This window comes from Eptatretus burgeri, chromosome 3, assembly GCF_056783735.1.
Source record: "Eptatretus burgeri isolate ZD-2024b chromosome 3, Ebu_testis_v1, whole genome shotgun sequence".
Lineage (NCBI taxonomy): Eukaryota > Metazoa > Chordata > Myxini > Myxiniformes > Myxinidae > Eptatretus > Eptatretus burgeri.
Genome location: NC_140963.1, coordinates 106,209,477 through 106,232,345, shown reverse-complemented (window position 1 = coordinate 106,232,345; position 22,869 = coordinate 106,209,477). Strand labels below are relative to the sequence as shown.

At 42.2% G+C, this 22,869-nt stretch overlaps 1 protein-coding gene across 4 annotated transcripts in view; it reads right to left on the bottom strand.

Annotated features, from left to right (window-relative positions):
- The window catches only part of MSTO1 (misato mitochondrial distribution and morphology regulator 1), a 63,425-nt gene that overhangs the window by 39,985 nt on the left and 571 nt on the right, over nt 1-22,869 (bottom strand). For all 4 annotated transcript variants that reach the window (XR_015056454.1, XR_015056455.1, XM_085874835.1 and 1 more), the window contains exons 2-6: nt 12,724-12,856; nt 10,857-10,926; nt 2,447-2,522; nt 2,124-2,175; nt 352-478 (exon numbers count right to left, since the gene is read on the bottom strand). Coding sequence is in view for 2 of the 4 variants with exons in the window: in XM_085874835.1 (XP_085730961.1) it covers nt 352-478; nt 2,124-2,175; nt 2,447-2,522; nt 10,857-10,926; nt 12,724-12,856 (458 nt within the window). In the remaining 2 variants the exon portion in view is untranslated. The remainder of the gene's footprint in view (nt 1-351; nt 479-2,123; nt 2,176-2,446; nt 2,523-10,856; nt 10,927-12,723; nt 12,857-22,869) is intronic.

Sequence of the window (22,869 nt, the reverse complement as noted above, 5' to 3'; positions counted from 1 at the left end):
TCTAAAGAAGGTGTTTATAGTATGACTGGTAGAAAATGGATTTCAGACATTGTTTTGTTTCCATCGTCACTGTTATTCTATGCAGAATAATTTTGATGAGACAGTATGAATCATAATCAACGCTCCACCACGTTTGCTTCCCTTCCTCACCTCTCGCTGCCTTCCCTTCCCCATCCCTCCTCACTCCACCTTTTTCTATCTTTCTTTCTTTCTTTCTTTCTGTCTCGCTCCCTCTCCCCTCTCCCTCCCCTCACCCCCACATCTTTCACCCCCTCAGTATTCCCGTTAGTGCAGCAATGGGTGGTATTTAATTGCTCGTGTAAAATAAACAACAGGATTGTGTGAACACACCCCTCATGGCTGTACTGCTTCAATATGGAGATACTGCGTGGGTGCAGCGGAACACGCTGGAAATCCGACCAAACTGTCACGCTGTCTTCCAACCAGTACACCTTGGATTCCATGGAACTCCAAGACCCTGGGACAGCAGACAAATCGAACAATGTCTATTAAGTGAACAACTTATTATTCAGAAATATAAACAAGAAGGCAAAGCACAGAATACGGTATTTTACTTAATTGTCTTTTGCTGGTCACAGCATAATTTTCGAGTAGGTTGGGTGTTCAAAGTTCAAGACGGGGAGGACTGCACTCCATTTCTGCTTCTCAAAGCTTATGGGAAGATGTTGCACCAAGGAGTAAAATATTAAGTATTTTTCCTTGGGGAATGGTTGTCACTTCAGTGATAGATGTAAGAGCATTTGGATTACACCATTGGATGAAGAAACTCTCTCGAGTAAGCAGATGCTATTGTTGTCGTTGATTTGCTTGTATGATATGAATATTTTACTCCTCAAGGAAACGTTTTCTTCTTTCTCCCATGATCCAAAGAACCTCCACGTAAGACTGTTTCAAACTGAAACTGCAAATCGACTGTACTTCAAAAGATCCAGAAACTTCACCAACCATATACCGAGTTTCTATGGTCAAATGGGACTTCACCATGTCGCTGGCATCAAGAGAATCAATACTTGGAGTCCATGCTAGAAGCAAATAGATGTTGTGCAGATAAGATAATCTATACTATAAGAGAGCCGTGTGTGTGTGTGTGTGTGTGTGTGTGTGTGTGTGTGTGTGTGTGTGTGTGTGTGTGTGTGTGTGTGTGTGTGTGTGTGTGTGTGTGTGTGTGTGTGACCATTTTTCGCAGAGATGGCTGAACGGATATTCAGCAAACGTTCAGAGGTTCATCAGTGAGTGTTTTAGGCAAAAAAAAGAAAAATTGAAAATTTTGAAGAAAAAGTTAATTTATTTATTGAATGATTTTTTTTTTTTTTAATTGCCCTATCGTGTGCGAAATCACTTTCAATAGCTTTTGGAAAAGAATAAAAAAGGCACTATACAATACCCATTTACATAGAGAGAATTGGGGTCCTCCTCCCCGTCTTGAAACTTTGGAACTATAAATTTGTTTTACCACCGAAGACATTGCTATGCACCACGCAAGTATAACCAACAGTTTTAAAACTCATTCCGTCTAGGGGTTCAAGAATGCATACAAGTAAAACAAACAAATGGAATAATGCTCTGTAGTATGCTCATTCCTGAACTTGTATGACATCTATGGTTTTGATGCATAGAATTGGGGTATTATATTTTGACTTGGATTACTCCCCCCCCCCCCTCAATGGGGCCAGTACTAAGTTATACGACACAAATTTTCATCAAAAACTAAACCCCGGGGGCTATGAAATTTTGTTTTTTTTCACTGAAAACTGTCCCGGGCACACCACAAGTACAACCACCAGTTTTCAACTCATTCTGTCCAGAAATTTGTGAGTGCATACAAGTCAAACAATAAACACACACCCTTCTCAAATTATCTATAGCATGATATCTTTGCAGTGCTGTACTCAAAAGGAACAAATAACCAACCGAAATCTCACCAACATCCTGCTGCCTAAGTTATATGTGGAAAACGATGAGGAATGAGCTCATACTGGTTGGACAGCATGCCATCGTCATCATCCAGTGGTGATCTGACAGGTATAAACTTGTGCAAAGCTTTAAAGGCACTGTAACATATAATGAATGTATCATGCAAGTCTAACGTGTTGTTCGCTTACGTGTATCATTTGCAGCACGAGGCCGAAGAACTTCACGTCGAATGGAATTCTCCTTTAAATATCGAAACAGATGTCAATGCAGCAAGTTAATTGAAAGTACACTTCAAGTACAGAATGCTGCTAGGCAATAGCATTGTTTTAATTTCTGACACAGCAGAACTTGACAGTGACAGAAAACCATGTACTAAATCATGCAAATTAAGCTTAGTGTTTCTGTAATACGTTGCATATAAAAATTTGCCTCATTTACCTTTCTATAATCCTGGCCGAATGCAAGCTGTGAACAGTCAATTCAAAAATTATTTGCAATCAACACAACTTACCTTGTGCTTTTTCAAATCCCGAAGATATTCATTCTTTTCAGCAGCCTCGGTGCAATGCGTTGTCAGAGGTCCTTCCCTTTTGCAGACAGTGGATTCGCAAAATTTACTTCAAGTGACACACTCCAACCTTTTATAAATGTTAGAATCGATTTTGATGTTTTGAGAAAAAAATTAATTGCAAATGTTTTTTTGGCAAGGGCCAAGGAGAACACCAACAAAATGACACTTTTGTGCAAGGATTTATTGATAAGTTCGTTTTTAAAAGCAAGGAGGCCTTATTGTATACACATGGAAAAATAATTAAGCACGGGCTGCATTTTTCTGGATCATAGCAATAACTGAGAAAATTATTGAGAAACTAATATTTATCAAAAATAAAACAATACATTGCTAAAGTATACATGTTCAACAAATGACTTGAGACAAAATCCAGGTGTTTTGTCGATTTTGTTTTTGAAATTACAAAATTAGGATGTCTTTAATGGCACCACTTTACACCAAAAAAACACGACTTTACAATTGGGTTGCGGGTCAACACACATCCTTTTATGTAGGGTTCAAGACCAGTGAATAATGACATCTAATGATGTCACAATGAAATGAATGCTTCACAAAGGTCAAAAATGTGTGCAAACACCATCACAACGAATGACTGCTGAAAACACTCTTCTCCACTGAAGCCATCACCAGTGAGAACTGAAATGGAGTTGTTACGATTCCTGGTGCAAAGCAGCCTCCAACTGTGCTAGAGTTTGCACAAGAGGGTCCACTTTGTTAAATATATGCCCAAGGATGTCCTAATTGTGCTCTATTGGATTTGAATTAGGAATCCTTGAGTCAGGTCAGATCAGGTATGGGAGCATGCGCCGGAGCAGCGCATCGTGCGTCGACTTTCCGCCCGTACCCCAGAGGCCTCCGTCTGACCATCCCCCAGGCAGATGCCTGGCCCATCCCCATCTCCTTGAGATGCTGATCAACCTGCTGCAACGACGAGGGATGTGGTTGGCCCATTGATCTCCTCCACTCATGAGGCTCCCTCGCTGAGAGAATCTGATGAGCAGGATCAGCATCAGGAAACTGAGCCATATGTCCATACAGCCGCATCTGGCACTCACAGACGATGCAGATAACAAGTCACATTTGAAACCCTCTCAGCAACTACTCTTGGACACAAAGTCCGACCAGCAATAGCCATGGATTCTCCGAAGAGACTTGGTACCAAAAGAATTAAGTCTCCGTCTCAGCTCCCTGATCAGAGTCAAAGTGTCACATCCGTAGAGCAAGACTGGAAGCACCAAGGACCTGAAGACTCAGACTTTCATCCTCCTGCACAGGTACTGACAATGCGACACCACATGATCCAGTGATTCCATGACTCCCCAAGCCCGACCCAGACGTCTATTGACCTCTGGCTCACAGCCAGCCAAGACCTGAATATCACTGCCAAGGTAAGTGAATCTCTCCATGACCTCAAGATCCTCACCACAAACAGGTAAAGACAAGATAGCAGCATCTACCAAGATGTCACTGACATCATCCAACAACTACCCCTCGGTAGTTGTTGCAGTCCTGAAAATCACCCTTCCTTTTCCAGAGAAGGCCAACAAGGCCCTTCGTCCAGTCAGTTGGGATGATGCCTGTGTTCCAGGCAGAGCACAGAACTGCATGCAACGACATGAGTGCAGCATTTCCACCAGCCTGGGGAAGTTCAGCATGGATGTCACAGATCCCAGGAGCTTAACCCCATTTCAACCGGTTCACCACAGCCTGTGTTATCACAATCAAAGGTTGCTCACAGTTGATTGGAGGGTCAGCAATTGGGATGGTATTACCCATGACATCCAACTCAACAGTTGGTGAGTCAGCCTGGTACAGCCACTCAAAGTAAGCAGCCCAACGGGCCTTCACTTTTGAGTCTTCTGTCAAGAGCCCACCACCCTCTGCTCTAACTCCAGTATACCAAGGGATGGGCTTGGAGGAAACATCAAGATGGCAGTGATGGCATACTTTCTTAAGAAGTCGGTAAGTGCATGAGAATGATGGGGTCTGACGTTATCCATGAATACAAGTCCTGTGAGCAGTGGGTGGTTATCACAATAAGGAACAATAACACACAAGATGGTCTCCACAAAGGATGTCCCTTGGGTACTTTTTGCCTGTCACATTACCCTATGGCCTATGCAGTGATAAAGGTTAGGTTTACAATCGTAAGAGGTGGTCCCATATCATGACGGATCCGCCACCAAACGGGATTTACTCTACAATGTTCTTGAGAGTGTTAGGTTTCCACTAAACCTGAGTTATACCATCATTTGTGTACAGGAGAAATCAACTCTCATCCAACCAGTGGATCTTCTTCCACAATGGGACATTCCAGTGTTGATGTCCCTAGCATCATGCCAAGTGAGCTGCTTTTTGTTCTGGGGTGAGAAAATGTCCTACAAAAATGGGTGTGGGGAGGAATGAGGATAGGAAAGGATGCTTGGGGTGAACAAGATGGCTATAGAAGGAATTTATTCGGAAGGAAAACTGTAAATTTGAAAGGAGGTGGTTTTCAGGGTGGTTTGGGGGAGGAGGGGGGTCAACGAGCATCGAAAAGATCATCGTTTTAGATGGGAGATAATGAGAGATGGTGGTGAACAGCTGTCTTGAAGACATGGAGGGAAAAATGATGTTTGAAGAGAATGTGGTAGTTGGTTCCACAGGTGGGGGAAAAGAGCAGCAAATGAGTAGAAGTGAGTCACGATTCTGGATTTGGGGTGTTTCATAGAAGGTGGTTGATGGTGGACTGACTGTGCCCTGGAGAAACCTGGGGAGAGGGGTAGGACAAAGCACAGAAAGAGCAGAGGGTGTAAGACCAGAAAGTAGGTGGTAGAAGGCAGAACACTGACCTGTCTGCAATGGTGAGCGATTTGATAGGGCCGTAGATTCAGCTTCATCACGGGAGATTCCAATAATCTTAAAGGCCTTCATTTCCATGGTATCAAGCTGAGCAAGATGTGAGGCAGAGGAGCCAGCACAGAAGGGAGAGCAGTACTCCGTCAAGCTGTGGATGAAAGTTTTGTCGGTGGATAGAAGTTCAGGTGTGCAAAGGAATGACTTTGTATGATGGAGGATGCCCAGTAGGTGACAGGCTTTGGAGGCCAACTTTGAAATGTGGTTTGTCCAAGAAAGATCGTGACTGATATTGAGACCCAGGAGTTTTGGTGACTGAACTTCCTCAAAAGGATTGCAAAGAAAGTAGATTGGGGGAGGGGGGGTTGCCAGACGGTCCTTTCAGAGAGAGAGTGAGAGCGAGAGTGAGAGCAATTTGTCTGTATTGAAAGACTTATTCCAAGTGTTTAACCATCTTGTGATTTTTGTCAAGGTATGAAGAGAGGGAAAAGACTGCAGCATGCCTGTCTGAAGGATGAGGGATGTCACGGTATAGGGTAGTCATCAGCAAATAGATAAAGGGGATTTTCCTGAGAGTTGGAGAGATCATTCATGAAGATCTGAAATAGGACTGGGCCCAGAACACCTTGACAGGGAGAGATGAGAGGATTCTGATGAGAGCCGCACGTTGGCTACGGGAGTAGAGCAAGTCAGTAAGCAATGATTGGAGACGGCCTTGGATAGCATAGGTAAAGAGTTTTGAGAGCAAGGCGGGATGCCAGACAGTATGAAAAGCACGAGATATGGCCCTGATTTCATGGCTGACATTGAGGGCCTCCATCCCTTATTGGGTGAGTGGAAGCAGCATGTCCAAGGTAGGGTGACCTGGTCTGAACCCAAATTGATGGTCTGAGACGAGTCCATTGGAGAAAAGGAAGGATTTCATATCAACTGCCATAATGGATTCCATGACCTTGCTGATGATTGGAGTTTAACTAATAAGTCCGTATTTAAGGGGGGGATGATTTCAAAGCAGATGGAAGATGATATCAGGCAAATGATAGGGTGAAAAGAGCAGAAAGAGCAAGTGCAAGAGGAACATAGCAGGTATTTAGGACACCTGAGCTGATGCCATCTGGTGCAGTTGCAGAATCGGAATCAAGGGTTGACAGAAAATTATCCACCTTCACAGGTGCAAAAGAGAAAGAGTCCAAGAGCAGTTAGGTGTGACTGGTTAGGGTGAGTACAGAGAGCAAGGGGTTGGGGGCACAAGATTTGGAAGCAAACACAGAATTGAGTCATTCAGCCTTCTTACAAAACGAGTGGAGTTGGCTGTGGTGCCATTTAAAGAGAGGGAAGGGATGGAAGGGGAGCATACTCCAGAGACAGACTTAACAAGGCACCACCGGGTTTTAGAGGAGGGAGACAAGTTTGAAAGTTCAATGTTGAGGTTTATAAAGCTTGGAGAGGGAGGACATGAAGTGGAGGAATGCTGATGAGGGGGGACACATAGGAGAAGTAGAGTTGAAAGGATGTGGGCTTGTCAGAGATGTGCTGACATGGAGGGGTTTAACACTGGAAAATAACATGAAAGGGATTTAGTTAACCACACAGACAACCTTTGCAAACTGGACTTCTCAAGATTCCCAAAATTAAGATTCTGAGAGAAAGATCATGGGATGGGTTGAAGGACTTTTTGTTGAAGGCAGGGAGAAAGGTTGTGCAGTAGGAACAGGAGGAGGGTTGATGGACCAAATGATTAGGTGAGAGACAGGTTTGCAAAACAGGTGAGGAAGAAGAGTAAAAGGAATAAATTGTGATGAAGAAGAAAACATGGGGTACTCGTGATGGAGAAATAAGGAAAGTGAAGCATTTTAATGTTTTTAAAAGCTTTAAAGGAAGAAGGAAGAAGTGTTGGCTTCAATGAAGTTATTGAGAAACAGGAGAAGGAAAGAAAGAGGTGCAAGGAAGTACAAGTAAAAGGCAGAATGAGATAGTGTTTTGGAGTGAAAGTTTTTATGGTTTTTGATGAAGCAAGGAGGGGGAATAGGGTAACGTTAAAGAGGCATAAAGGACAAAAAAAAATTGGGGCTGGGGGGAGAAACAGAACAAGAAGGAACCTCAAAATCGAGGCGATTTATTTATTGTTTTATGTTGAAGGCTACAGGTACAGACTGAATAGTCCTCCTCGAGGCCAGGCCTTAAATAAAAGAACTGCATGAATAGAAAAGTAAGAAAAGAGAGAATGGACTAAGAGTTTTTGAGAAAGTAGAAAATCTGCATTTTGAAAAGGGGAAGGTCATAAGTGTTTGGGAAGACATGAGAAGGTAACAAGTTCCAGAGTTTAGCAGTGGAGGGGAAGAAAGAAACATCGTAACGGCCCACCCTTGAATTGCCAGTTGCCAATTGATATTGCTCTCGGCCATCTGAGGAGTAGGCCTGGGCTACACGAAAACAAACTTGACAACGTCAACAACAATATATGATTTAACACGGAAGATTTTCGATGAAAACAGCTCTCAACAGAAAACAGCTCAAAATAGCTTTTCTGAGCTCTCAACAGAAACACAGAGACGAAAATATAACAGAAAAACACGACGGATCCCGTTTGGAAAACTTAGCTTTGATTGAGGGGGAAGGAGTAGGCAGCAGATTCGACTCATCGGACTGTTGAAAGCAGAATGGTTTGTGGACCAATCCGCTGCTGACAGTCTGATCGAAGCCAGGTTGATATCTAATTTCACTTTAGGACATCTCAGCATTTTAATGCTAATAATTTACCATATTTGGGCTTCACTAAGTCTTCTATCTAGGTGTGTGAGTGAAAATTAGCACGTGCTGGGTGTGAAAAATTGCGTTAGAATTTGATTCAATATTTTCTTTTTCACAAATAACACAATTTTGTAAGCATGCTTATTTTTTTCTGTGTGTATGTGTATGTGTATGTGTATGTGTATGTGTATGTGTATGTATGTATGTGTATGTATGTATGTGTATGTATGTGTATATGTATGTATGTATATGTATATGTAGATGTATATGTATATGTGTGTGAGTGAAAGGTGTGTGAAAGGTATATGTATATGTATATGTGTATGTGTATGTGTATGTGTATATATATATATATATATATATATATATATATATATATATATATATATATATATATATATATATATATATATATATATATATATATATATATATATATATATATATATATATATATATATATATATATATATATATATATATATATATATATCCTGGTGTTGGCGCAGTGGTTAGGGCAGCGGCTTGGGATCCAAGAGATCCTGAGTTCAAGCCCCGTTGGACCACTGAATTAATACACCAGGGGGTTGACTCAGCCTGTCATCCTTCCGAGGTCGGCGAAATGAGTACCAGTATACTGGGCCGGTGTATACCCTGGTTAAAATAGGTGTACCATATCCCTGTGTCGTAAGAGGCGACCAGGGTTGCGTCAGGAAGGGCATCCGGCGTAAAACATGTGCCAAATCACGATGCGGATCATACAGATGATCCGCTGTGGCGACCCCTAACGGGAGCAGTTGAAAGAAGAAGATATATATATATATATATATATATATATATATATATATATATATATATATATATATATATATATATATATATATATATATATTGTTACAGGCCGGAGGGTCAGCCGCCAACCGACCGCTCTGAACGGAGCCACAAGTCGAGTCGGCCCAAACAATCGCCCGGAATATAGATCGCCGCCCGGATAACTCCGAGCGACAGGTCCTTGTACAAGAACTGAAATACGCCAATCGGCAGATCACGTGGGGTAGGGTCGATTGCCAATCTTCAATTTACCTAAATACCCACGTGATCCAACTACCGGGGTATTCCACCCTCGACGGAACTCGTACGGAACAAACCGCTGAGGCGAGCTTGTCCGTGCACGATTCCGAGTGGCATAATCTCCGAGAACCGTCGGTCCAAATGTCCCCCTATTACGGCAAACCAACGGCTTTCTAACTCCCAACACACAAAATGTTCAGTCAATGAGGGAATGGACGCAACGAGCAGGTTTACATTCACACAAGGACATTTATTATAATGAAACACGTATGCAATTAAACAAGGCAAAACACGTATGCAATTATACAAGCAACAAAAGCACGACAAAAGAACTACAACCGTCTACTTATTATGTAGTCATTTACACTTAACAGCAGTTCCTACTTATTAGACGGGCCCACGGACACACGTACGCACGCACGCACACACGAAACGGTGGCTGAGGCCTTTAATCACGAGCTCCAGCTCGGAGGACAGGTGAGCTGAAACTCAGAGCTTGACTCGAACCTTTCCACCTCGTGTGGTCTTCAACTTGTCCGGACCCGGGCTCCAGCGAGAGCGAGCTGGATCCAATCGCCGCGATCCTTCCCGAGCTCCCGCGAATCCTCCCGCGCTTCTCAACACGTGCCGGTGAGACGAGGCGCCGATCCTTCCTGTCGATCGTCGCTTCCCCAAGGATCCAACTCCAAGAAGAGGCTGATGTGTCGCGCCAAGCCGGGAAACAAAATGGAGAATGAAAAGCTCCACGAAACAAGAAGAAGAGGAAGAAGAGGAAGAAGCCTCCACTCGCAGCTCGAGCTGAACAACTGACTCAAGTTCCTTCCAAAACAAAGCAGCAGCCGAAGCTCACTGAGCCAGCCGAAAAAAAAGCTTCCGAAGGCCTCAAGCCAAGCAAGCCAAGCAGGACCCGATGGCCTGCTGAACGACTGCTCTCTCCGAAGCAAAAAAGCTCACTCCTCCCACGGGACTCAGCCCTACCACGGGACTCCCATGAACTCTGCCCACGAACTCAGCCCTACCACGGGACTCCCACGAACTCTGCACACGAACAAAGAAAGGATCTCTCCTTTATCCTTCCCACCCCCTCCCCCGCACCCGGCGTGACTCATGCCCTCGTGATCCACCCCCCACTCAACCACGGGTGGGAGGGAGTTGTTGACGTCACGGGATGGCAGGGTTCTTCTTCCTCTTTGCAGAAGAGGGGGAGGGACATCTCCATTGTTTCGTTCCCCAACTATTAAATCGATCCGCAGCGCATCTAATCGATCTCTGAACATTTAAACAATGAAAGGTGAGCTATCTAGGGAACATGCACTTATCGACATAGCTGGCGAAAGAAACCTGTATGTTGCGTGCAATTGAATTCCAAATTCGTAACTATATATATATATATATATATATATATATATATATATATATATATATATATATATATATATATATATATATATATATATATATATATATATATATATATATACATATATATATATATATATATATATATATATATATATACAGTTGATAATTTATCACTTTGCAATTTGAGAGGCATGAATTTAACTAGACACGTATAAATTAGTTTACATACTTTAGTGAACAAAAGTTAGAAAGATAGACAAATACCTAAGGAGAAAAATATCAAGTGGGGAAAGTCTTAGGCAGCAGATAGATTCATTTACAAAAGGAATACCATGTTTTGCAGAGCTGTGCAGACTGTGTCCTCTGATGCTCTTCTTCTTGTTTGAGGGAACCCAAGCTGCCTAGGAAGCATGTAATTACTTTTATTCATGCATAAAATGTAAGCAACCAAACATCAATATACCAAAAAATCTTTGAGAAAGAACAGGGTTATCCTCAGGATATTCGTCAAACAAGCTGAGGGAAGAGGGAGGGGTGTTTTTCCTGGAACGTATATGGTGCATTCACGGTGGAGTAAAGGCCGAAGGGAGAGATCAAATGCATACATATGAATCCCAAATGTTGCTTGAGCAGGCATAATAGCCTGAGCTGTCTAGCCTGGGTTCGCATCTTGACCTCGCTTTGAATGGTCATCCTGGTGTTTTGCAGACACAGCGATGCATCGATGTGTGTGCTGCCCACATCAGTGTATGCAATGTGTGCTCAGAATGGGCGTTAAACTGGGCGTCCAGTGCACTAGCATTACTTGGTGGATGTTAAAGATTCCATATGCATGATGTGGAATGGTTAATGGTTAGGGTGGTGGGCTTGGGCTCCTAGGATCCTGTGTTCAAATCCCACTTTGCTGTTGAATTAATACCAGGTGGGGTCGACTCTGCCTGTCATTCTTTCGCGGTCGGCAAAATGAGTGCCAGCTTGCTGGTATCCTGTGTCGGAGTGGCGACCTGTCCAGGATCGTTTCCAATAGCCAAGGAGACTGCTTCGGCAGCACCAACACTCTGCACAGAGTATGGTCCCAATGGATGGATTTATAGTAACAACAAAAAGACACCTATTTTTGTAATAATTTGATGTCCACATATCTGATTCGCTTGTTATGCTGTTCAGAATAATTTTATCGGTAATATCATTCCAGATTCTAATTCACCCTGTTCAAGTGTTCAATTCATGTAAACGTTGTTTCTCTACTCCCTGAAAATTGTAGCAAAATTAATCTATAAGCATCTTTTGAAAGTGACGGATCTTTATGAAGTCTACACTAATTGTGGACACACCGTGATGCTAGACGGTGAAGTCCTCGAACACCCTGCTCACGTTCGCTCCATCTGTCGATTTTGCACTTAAAGAATATAATGTTGATTTATGAAAAATATTTTTTAAAAATTAAGATATATCATGTATGAAACATAATGGTTTTGCAGATGCAAGCATGGAAACGGCTGTAAAATGATGACCATGATGACCACGATGACGATGATGACAGAACGGCATTGGAGAGCGCATACCTCCATCAAACTGAAAACTTTACATTTTGCATCCCACTGATAGGCCGGATCTGGATCTGGACCTGAAGTAAAATCAAATCAACTTGTTTTCATCGCCAAACCAATTCATCCACCGAGTTGTGTCATAAACCAAGCATAACTTTTTTGAAATATCATGATTCATGTCGTTTTTGGCCCTATCTCTCAATGGTAAAGAATCACTTGCAAATTAAAAAAATTATCGCATCCTGATCTTCACCAAAATCGATTCAGTTCGTCCTTGTCACACATCCAACCTGTCCACCAAATTTTGTCAAAATCCATCCACAACTCTGAGATATCCTGCTCACAGATAGACAGACAAACTATCTCCCCCATCTCCCCCCCCTCTCTCTCTCTCTCTCTCCCCTCCCCCTCCCCACCCCTTCATATTCCCATCAGTGAAGCGATGGTTGGTATTTGCTAGTTTTAAAAAAAGAAAAGAAAGGTAAAACACCTTACTGCCTTACACACAAATTACATCGAATATAATTTTCCCTTCAAGCTCAAAAGCATGCAAAAGTTCTTCTTTGATTAAATTATCCACAGCTGAATACTAAAAAAACGGGGCTTGCATTAGCACAGCACGCCTGAACACATAAATAGTCCAGTTACCTTTGAGATCCAAGAGGACAACACGAGGGGTGTACTTTGGCTGGCCATGCACAGTAAGGCCCTCTCGGAACAGAACGTTGCTGTTAATCTCCGCATGCTTCAAAACTTGGGATCCGTTACACAGGTATTCCTCCTGAAGTTCAAGAGAGAATGGTGTAAGAGTCTACATAATGATTGCAATAAATATATATGTTACAATACACATTTTGCTCGCTTCAGCTTTTATTGAATCTGTGCTACGTTTCCATATAACGTGCCAATGATGACATTTTCACGGATTAGTTTAAAATTGTCCACTCATTTTGCCGAAAATCGTGCAACTGCATCAAAGAGTGAATATGCAGCTTTAAAGACCTCAAAATCAATCATGGATCTGGTATAAGCATTGCTTTGAGTGTTGTATTAATTTAGTTATCAAACCCAAGATAAAACAAGTCTGAAGACGACGATGGTTCACGAGCGGTATTTGACGATGTAGATCGTTTCAGAAGTCAAGGATGAGACAATGTGATAATTTTTGACCAAGTTATAAAAATGATCAACATGATGTGGTACGGGTGACAGGTGATTTGCTGCAAAATGTCGAAAACCCGGTTTCGTTCAACAACTTTCAAAATTTGACCTTTGCATAACCTTTAAAAGTCACAAAACAATGTTGTTGACATTAAAATAAGGAAACAGGATACGTGCTATAGCTTATTGGAGTTAGTTCGTCGAAGAAGGTCGAAAACCCGGTTCGAATCCCACAACTTTGAAAATTTGACCTTTGTGCCCTTTAAAGGTCAAAGGTCAAGGATTATGACCTTTGGTGCAAAACTTCCTCTGGAACATTCCAGGAACAATATAACATCATATAGGCTATATGGCATTTCACACTCCTCGGATTATCCATATTTTATGAAATCAGCATAAAAACAAACTTGCAGGGGGCGCCACGGGAAAGGTGTTCGAGATAGAGCAAAATGGTTTTAAGACTTTAGGTGGGGAATGACCTCAAGATTATGCATAAAAAATATTGTCATCCAAACTAGCAAAGTTTGGGCGGTCGTACGATTTTTATGTCAAAATTCGCAATTTAAGTTTTTGACCTTGTGACCTTGACCTTGGGATGAAAATGAAAAATCGGACAACGACAAGTTTTAGATAATTGATTCATTTTGCTCTTCAAATACCGAAGAACCCATTCCATTCAGTAAATTCCCTTGGAGAAGATAGACTTTTGATCCGACTACCCCCTAAAAATGGCTATTTTTTGGGCGTTGCTCCGCCCACAATAGGCGTTGCATGCCCTCATCCAGGAAAACACAACTTGACATTGATATCGAACACATAACCAAGTTTCATCAAGATCAGATCAAAGTCCACGGAGTTATGCTCTGGACAGACAGACACACAGACATAACGAATATAGTGGTCACTCTGGCTGGCGCTCGTGAACCAATATTTACTTGTGTATCAGTGTATCATGATATAACTATGTTGAGGTTTTGCAGAAGCAGAGATTCAATTAATATCTATCTTTTGAACAAAATAACGGGAAAGTCATGGCATGACATGCATCTGAAGACCTATTCACCTCCAACAGAGGTCAGTTGCCATTGAGAATAGGCGGCATAAACAAGGAAATGCAAATAAATCCCTGAATAACATCTTTTTCTTAGGAAAATTCATACTACATAGAAACCGGATGGGATTAAACCAAAAAGATCAATCGCTTTGGCTCGAGGGAGAAGATTCAAGTCTTTTTGACCACCAAGTAGATCAAAGATGATTGGGCAATCCAAGGCAATGAGTTATCGGACGATGAGTTACAACATGTCTCTCACCGTCTATTTGGCACATGACCTCCAACCACTCAATAACCTCCATTCTTCTCCTCTCCTTATCACTTTCTTTTTCCCCATCATTGTATCATTGTAGTGTATAATCATGATTGTGGAGCACATACCTCCGTCCTTCTGCCATATTTCGCCCTCGTGTCATTGTTTTTATGTAAAAAAAATACAATCAAAGCTCATGGAAGAGTGAGGAGACTGCAGAAAGGCAACAACGTTGTGATAGTGTGGTCACAGTATGATGACAAACAAGGGAATGCACCAACAAAAGAAGAGAGAGAGGAGGAAAGGAAATGCAGTAATCTGGAAACAAGAAAAAGAGCAACCAGAGATTGCAAACCCTCGCCAGGACTTCTTTTGTGTGGTATATTTTGTGTGGCGCTTGAGTACTGGTGTGTTACATAATTAATAACAGACAAAACTAGAACTGCCACTTAGAACTGCTGGCAGTGATGACCGGGTACCAGGATGTCCCGCTTTGATCAGACACGTGACCCTGACCCATGACAATTATAATTATTCAATTGAATTCAGCATGGGAATAAAATAAATTCAATTCCAATCAAATGGAAGACCAAATAGGTATGTATAGTCCTGCATTTGAGTCATCAGAAGGAACTCAAACAAGTAAAAAGCAAAGATGAAGTCATAAAAAGGAACCTGGATATGATTCACATTTCAGCTGCTACTCCTCTAACCTCAGTCCCATCCAGGCACAGCCAAGTGAGCCTCATTAAAAATAAATAATTTAATTAAAATAATAATAAAAAATAACCCAGATCAAAAAAATAATAATAATTCTGGCAACTAGACCATGCGTCCGATCAAGTTGAAATTTAAAACATGTATTCCCCATTACCAGGAGATCATAATTGTGAAGTTTCATGTCAATTGATCAAGCGGTTCCAGAGAAAACATTATTTAATATATTTCTTCAATCCAATATGGCTGCCAAACCATGTGACTGATCAACTATTCCTTAAACTTGTATACCCAAGGCTTGGGAAATATTTGTGTGAAGTTTCCCTTGATCTGTCCAGCCGTTCTGGAGAATATTTTTTATAGGCTTTAGGGTAAATCCATAAATCGCTGCCAAACCATGTGACCAATGACATCATGTGTGTTAGACTAGAATTATTTATCGAAAAGGGCCCTTCTCAGGCTCGAGAAGCATTTTTTAGTAAAAGTTGGGAACATGACTTTTTAACATAATTAAGGTATGTTGAATTAGACTAGCCCTGTTTCCAAGCTGAATTTTGAGTTTTTGACGATATAATTAGCATAAACAAAATGGCTGCCAAATTGACAATTTTGGCCACTTTCTTGGGACAGGCACTACTATACCAGCACAATGCTAATCTATTTTACTTGTGAACAACTGTTAAGTTGTTAAGGGCTTGTGAAGGCCTATACTAATGATTCATTCTTGTTTGCAAGCTACAATGGATCCCGTGATTAGCTTGAAGAGGCCGTCACCTGTAGACTACAGCCTGTGCATTTTCTGCCAAATGCATAAAGCCAGAAAAACCCTGAGTGAAGCAACTGAACATGGACTCACAAAACTCAGGAATACAGCCTGCAGCAGAAAGAAGCTGAGGGTCGAGGGACTCCAAAAATATAGACTTAATTGATCGTCTTGAGAATGCATTACATTCTGTCACAGCCGTATCTCATGTGTGGTACAGAATGTGCTATGCCCATTTCATGACAAGAGTAAAATAGAACGTCTTCAGAGGACTCAGACAGAGTATTCAACAGAGGGAGCAGGTTGCAGTTCAGGTGTTCCAGGTGGTAACAGGCGTTCATTGCGAAAAGGTGTGCAGCCAGTCAACTGGAGCCTTTGCATTTTCTGTAAAACTGCAAATAAGAAGGCACGACTGATCTCCGTCATGACTAAGCAAATGAGTGATCTAATAATTCAAGCCTCACATCTTGACTACAAAGATGGCCTTCAACTGGCAGGAGTGATTGGCCTAATTGCAGCTGAAGCCAAATATCATCTGCTGTGTCTTAGTGCATTTAACAGGTCTACCTCCAAAACAAAGCAGGAGTCAGCAAATACAGACCTTGCTATGATATGGCTTTGTCAAGAGCTCCATCAATCAGCTGACAAAGGAGATGTGATTCTTCTGGATGATGTATGGGAAAGGTATAAGGAGCTAGCTGAGGAATCTTCAATCATGATTCAGCCGTCCTATCAAAGCAGAAGAGGAACATTCAAGGAAAAGTTGCAGTCACAGCTTGGGGACATTTTCAATTTCTTTCAACCTCTTGACAGTTGTATATCAGAACGAAAAACCGTATTGATTCCCACTAAGTACCAGCCAACAGCAGTTCTGCAGAGGAAAGCAGACCAGAGGAGAGTGAGGAAAAGTTAGCCTTTCCTAAATACTAGTGCGTGCCCGTACGTGCGTGGCCGTACGTGCAAAAAAAAAAAAAAAAAAAAAAAAAAAAACTTTCAAACCGCGTGCCAGAAACAACAACCACACAGGCCGTTCCTTCGCTCTTGTGTGCCCGTACGTGCATGGCCGTACGTGCATGGACGTACGTGCAAAAAAAAAAAACACAAAAAACCTGCCAGAAACAACAACCACACAGGCCGTGGCCATACGTGCAAAAAAAAAAATTGAAAAAAATACTTTCAAACCACGTGCCAGAAACAACAACCACACAAGCCGTTCCTTCGCTCTCGCATGCCCGTATGTGCGTGCCCGTACGTGCATGGCCGCACGTGCACAAAAAAAACTCAAACCGCGTGCCAGAAACAACTACATAGGCCGTTCCTTCACTCTCGCGTGCCCGTACGTGCGTGGCCGTACGTGCAAAAAAAAAAAATTCAAACCACGTGCCAGAAACAACAACCACACAGGCCGTTCCTTTGCTCTCGCGTGCCCGTACGTATGCGCATAAGAAATCGAGAAATTATTAGAATACAGTAAGTCATCACTATCCAGAAGTCCGTACGCTGTAACCCGTAATGGGGAACGCAGCTGAGGATCTCTTCCCCAACGGCCACGCTTACACAGCAACGTGTCCTGTCATTGGTTTGGTAAATAAATGGCCATAACTTGGGAACCACTTGTCCGATTAATATCAAACCTTGAAAAGGCACATACTCAGGTCCCCAGCAATATACCTGGAAATTTCAATTAGATCGGACCAGTGGTTGTTAAGAAACAGCAGTCACAGACAGACACACAGAGATTGCTGGTTATTATAGATAGATAAGCCTCAGGATGACATTTTCCTTTCACTTGTTCATGTAGCTATGAAAGTCCGTGGAGACATGATGGAAACTCCAGGACACAAAGGGTTCTCTTGTCAGTGAAGAAGATGCTATAGATGCATTCCCGAGAGTTTATATAAGCTACTGAGACTGATCGTCGGTGGCCAGGCATCCCTTGAAGATGATAGCCCTGGGAACAATGAAGAACATGTCCGGAGCAGAGTTCTGAGTGTGGCACAGAGGAAACCATCAAATCTTCAGAAACCTTTGTCTGCAGAATATACAATGTGCACACAACAGACTGTTGATGCAGCACGGCATTTATTGTTCTCCAAGACGGGGAAACCAGAAGCCATGGCCCCAACAAGTGATGTGCTCAGTTTCCATTTGATGAGAGTACACTATCAAGCGATGATATGGAGAAATTCCCACTGCCCTACACCTGAGCTCCCTGCACCCTCTGAAATGGGATGGAGACTTGGGGAATCAGGACTGCAACCCATACTGTTGGCATTGAGTCCCATTCCAGACAGTTGCCTCGAGATGGTAGCCTGTGCATGTAGGAAACAATGCAAGACTCGACGCTGCACATGCCAGAATTCAGGATTACGATGCACATCAATGTGTGCATGCCAGCAACAGACTGATGATCAGACTCCTTGCATGAATACAATGTGATTTGCCTAAAAGATGTTGGGCATTCCTGAATACTGTTTATGCTGAGTGAAATTTGTTCACGTTGCATCATGATAGAACTTTGTTTAGTTTTTATGATTACAGACTAGCAACTTTAACTTCTATATTTTATTAATAAACATCGGTAACCATGTAAACATTGATTAAAATGCTTCAAATTTGTCTTAATCATTTTTCTTGACCCTCAAAACGTAGGTCAACACATCTCATTTGTCAGGTTTGCATGCAGAGTCACAAAGTTACAGTAGAAAATAGATTTTTTTTTTGGTAATGGCGGGAGCTAATTAGCAAAATAATAGATTTTTGGCATGTTACGAATTTTATTAGCCTGTAGCTTTGATCTATTTCTCAAGGGTCATTTCTAAGATGCGTACATGTGAACAATGTGCATTAATTTAAATGGTATAGTCATGCCTGTCCCAAGAAAGTGCCCAAAATTGTCAATTTGGCAGCAGTTTTGTTTATGCTAATTAGATGGTCAAAAACTCAAAATTCAGCTTGGGAACAGGACTAGTCTAATTCAGCATACCTTAATCATGTTAAAAAGTCATGTTCCCAACTTTTACTAAAAAAATGCTTCCAGGATGCACATTTCTCAGAAATACGTCGTTGATGTGAACCTTTTGTTCCCCATGGATAGGCAGTCATACATGTAAAGTTTCGTCTCGACATGTTCAGCCACTTCATAGAAGATTTTTTTTTTAAACAATACGGCTGCTGGATCACGTGACTGTTGACATCATAAAAAAAAATTTTCTGTGGACCATTTTATCCCTAGATGACCCTCAAAAATTTTCATACTGATCAGATGTTGCATTCTACATATGCAATTATGACATCAGAACGAAGGCACCTGTAACATCATAAAAACAAAATCACACTTATTCCCCATGAGGAGTACTTGCTATGTATCAAGTTAAAATTTTTTCCTTGGTGCGGTTTCAGAGATACAGAGGTCCAAAGTTTTTTCCGTTTTTTTTCCAACGTGGCTGCCCACCACGTGACCTATGACATCAAAAATATAATTAAAACAGTCTGCATGAGTCGTCGCTCCGACAGTGAAAATTTTGTCTCAATTCAATAAGCAGTTGCAGAGAAAAACACAAAAGTTCTGTGTGGACAAACAAACAAACGGACCCAAATACAACACCCTCTCCTCTGGAGAGGGTAATAAGAGGGTTGGGTGAGGTAGTGTTAATGGGGATAGAAAATATTTTGGGTGGGGATGCGGGATGACGTGAGATCATGGTACACGCTTACTTGAAGCACTGTAAGGAGTCACCAGATTGAACAATCAATAGAAGGCAGTTCCACAAACAGGAAGAAAAGAGGATCAACAGTGGAGGTCAGCGGAATCCCGGATTTGGGGAGTTTAACTAAGAGAGGGGTTACAAGACGAATGCACAAGTCCTGGACTATCTGAGGAGGGTTGGTGGGATGAGAACACAGAGGATATTAGACCTGATGAGATGTTGTTTTTTTTTTTTTTAAAGGGCACAAAACTGTCAGCCAAAGCTGACAAAGGCAAAATTTTTGGTGGCTCCATATCTAGAATTGTTCGGAATACATTATTCTACATGTGTACCAATTTTGGTGCTTTTATGTAAATTTGAACAATTGCTTTGCTATGCTGCAGTACTACTGGGGAAGTTGGGTTCCACATGTGAAAGAAAAGAGGAACAAATGAATGGAGGTGAGCAGTGAACCTGGATTTTAGGACTTTAACAAGAAGAGGGTTACTGGCAGACCATGTGCAATCTGCAGAAACCTTGGAGAGACAGAGCTAAGAGAGGACAGGGGGTGTACGATCAAAAATGAGGTGGTAGATAACAGAGATCACCGACCTGTTTGTGATGCGAAAGCAACAGGTCTCGATACAGCTTCATCACAGAAGATCCCAATAATTTTGAGGGTCTTACGTTGAAGAAGGCATCATGGCATCAAGAAGGGTAAGATGTGAGGCAGGGCCCAAAGGGGAGAGCAGTACTTCATTAATCTGCAAACGAAGGCCTTGAAGGTTATCAACAGTTCCGATTGGGCAAGAAAAGACCTTGTATGATAAAGGATGCCTAGTTGGTGGTTGGCCTTTGAGGCCAAATTTGAAATGTGGTTTGCCCAAGACAGATCATGGCTGATAGTGAGACCCAGGAGTTTGAGTGACTGAACTTCCTCAAGAGGATTGTGAAAACATATAGGAGGGGTCACCACACAATCCAATCGGAGAGAGTGAGAGTGTGAGATTTATCAGGATTGAAAGACATATTCCAGGTGTTTGATCAATTTGTGATTTTCTTTTTCAAGGTCTGAAGAGAGGGAAGAGGCTGCAGCCTGCCTGTCCAAAAGATGAGGATGTCATGGCAGAAGGTGGAGTCATCAGCAAATAGATCAAGATGATATTTCAGAGTCAGAGATCATTGATGAAGATCAGGAATTGGACTGGACCCAGAACACAGTCTTGAGGCACTGCAGCCTTAACAAGGAGAGGAGAGTAAAGGATTCCGTTGAGAGTGACATGTTGCTGAGTTTAGGAACTCTGTAAGCCATGTGTGTAGTTGATCATGGATGCCATAGGCAGAGAGTTTGGAGAGCAAGGCTTACCCCTTGCCAGACAATGCCTTACAATGGCAGACTGTATCGACAGCTCGGGATTGGTTTAGAAACATGGCCCAGCTCTCATGTCTGACATTGATGGCCTCCATTGTTTGGAGAGTGAGAGGAGCATCTCTGAGGTAGAATACCCAAGTGTGAATCCGAATTGATGATCTGAGATGAGGCCATTGGAGAAAAGGAAGGATTTTACATCAACTGTGGTGATGGATTCCATGACCTTGTTGATGGTTGGAAGTATGCTAATAGGTCTGTAGTTAAGAGAATTGGCTGTTCACCTTTTTATGTAGTACGGTGATGTTGATTACTTTCCAAGCAGACGGAAGATAAACTCGAGAAAATTATAGGTTGAAAAAAGGAGAGAGAGTGGATGGGCAAGAGCAGCAGAATATGCTTTAGGACACGTGAGCTGATGCCACCGGTTCAGTTGCTGAATCAGAGCCGAGGGTTGCCAGAAACTTCTCCACCTTCTCATGTGCAAAAGACGGAACATGAGCAGCTGGGTACCAGAGGGTATGGTGGTAGTTATTGGCCAAAGGGAGTGAGGAGTTGGGTAAACAAGATTTGGAAGCAAATGCAGGATTGAAACATTCAGCCTTCTCACAAGTACAGTCAACTGTGGTGCCATTTGAAGTGAGTAAGGGGTGGATGGAGGGGATAAAGCCTACTCAATAATGTCAAAATTAACAATTAAAAAGGTAAACTAGAAGGGCACTTGGTAGAGTGCATACCTAGGTCCACACAATGCCTGATCCATGAGAACATATCGGGCCCAATACATTTTTTGAAACATCATGATATGCAGCACGATATCGTTCTTGGCCCTATCTCTCAATATTGAACAATCACTATTAAAAAAATTAAATAATTCTCATGTCCACATCCAGATTCAGATTTTCACCAAAATCGAATCAATTTGTCTTTGCCACACACCCAACATGGACACCAAGTTTCATCCAAATCCATAGAAAGGTTTTTGAGATATCTTGCTATATATTCGTTTAGCCCTAACTCTCAATGGTGAAGAATCACTTTAAAAATGATCAGATCGGGATCCGGATTCGGATCTTCACCAAAATTGAATCATTTCTTCCTTGTCTCACACTCCCCCCCCCCCCCCAACATGTCCACCAAGTTCCATCCAAATCTGTACACAACTTTTTGAGATATTCTGTACACAAACACAAACAACAGACAGAAAGGGGTGAAAACATAATGTCCTTCACCTTCGGTGGCGGAGGTGATCAAATGTATTTTACAATGGAACTTTTGTGATTTGTTATCCCCTCCCAACATGTAGCCAATGTGTTCAGTGGATGCTCAAAGTGCACCATCCATCCATTGGGACCATACTCTGCACAGAGCATTGGTGCTGCCTAAGCAGTCTCTTTGCCTATTGGACACAATCCTGGACGGGTCGCCACTCCGACACAGGATACCAGCAAGCTGGCACTCATTTTGCTGACCTCAGAAGGATGACAGGCAGAGTCAACCCCACCTGGTGTTAATTAAACAGCTGAGTGGGATTTGAACTCAGGATCCTAGGATCCCAAGCCCACCACCCTAACCAATAAACCAACACCAGGCATACAAAGTGCACCAGAGAGCATCTAAAACGTCAAAGTCTACGCAGTCCCCTGGACCACACATGCAGGGGCTTCACAATCGCATCATCTGGGAGAATATGCACCCATTCCATCGATTTCTGGACCCCCCTTCCCCCTTCCCCTTCAAAAATTCGTGGATCCACCCCCGAATAATCAAATGTAGATACAGTCGTGG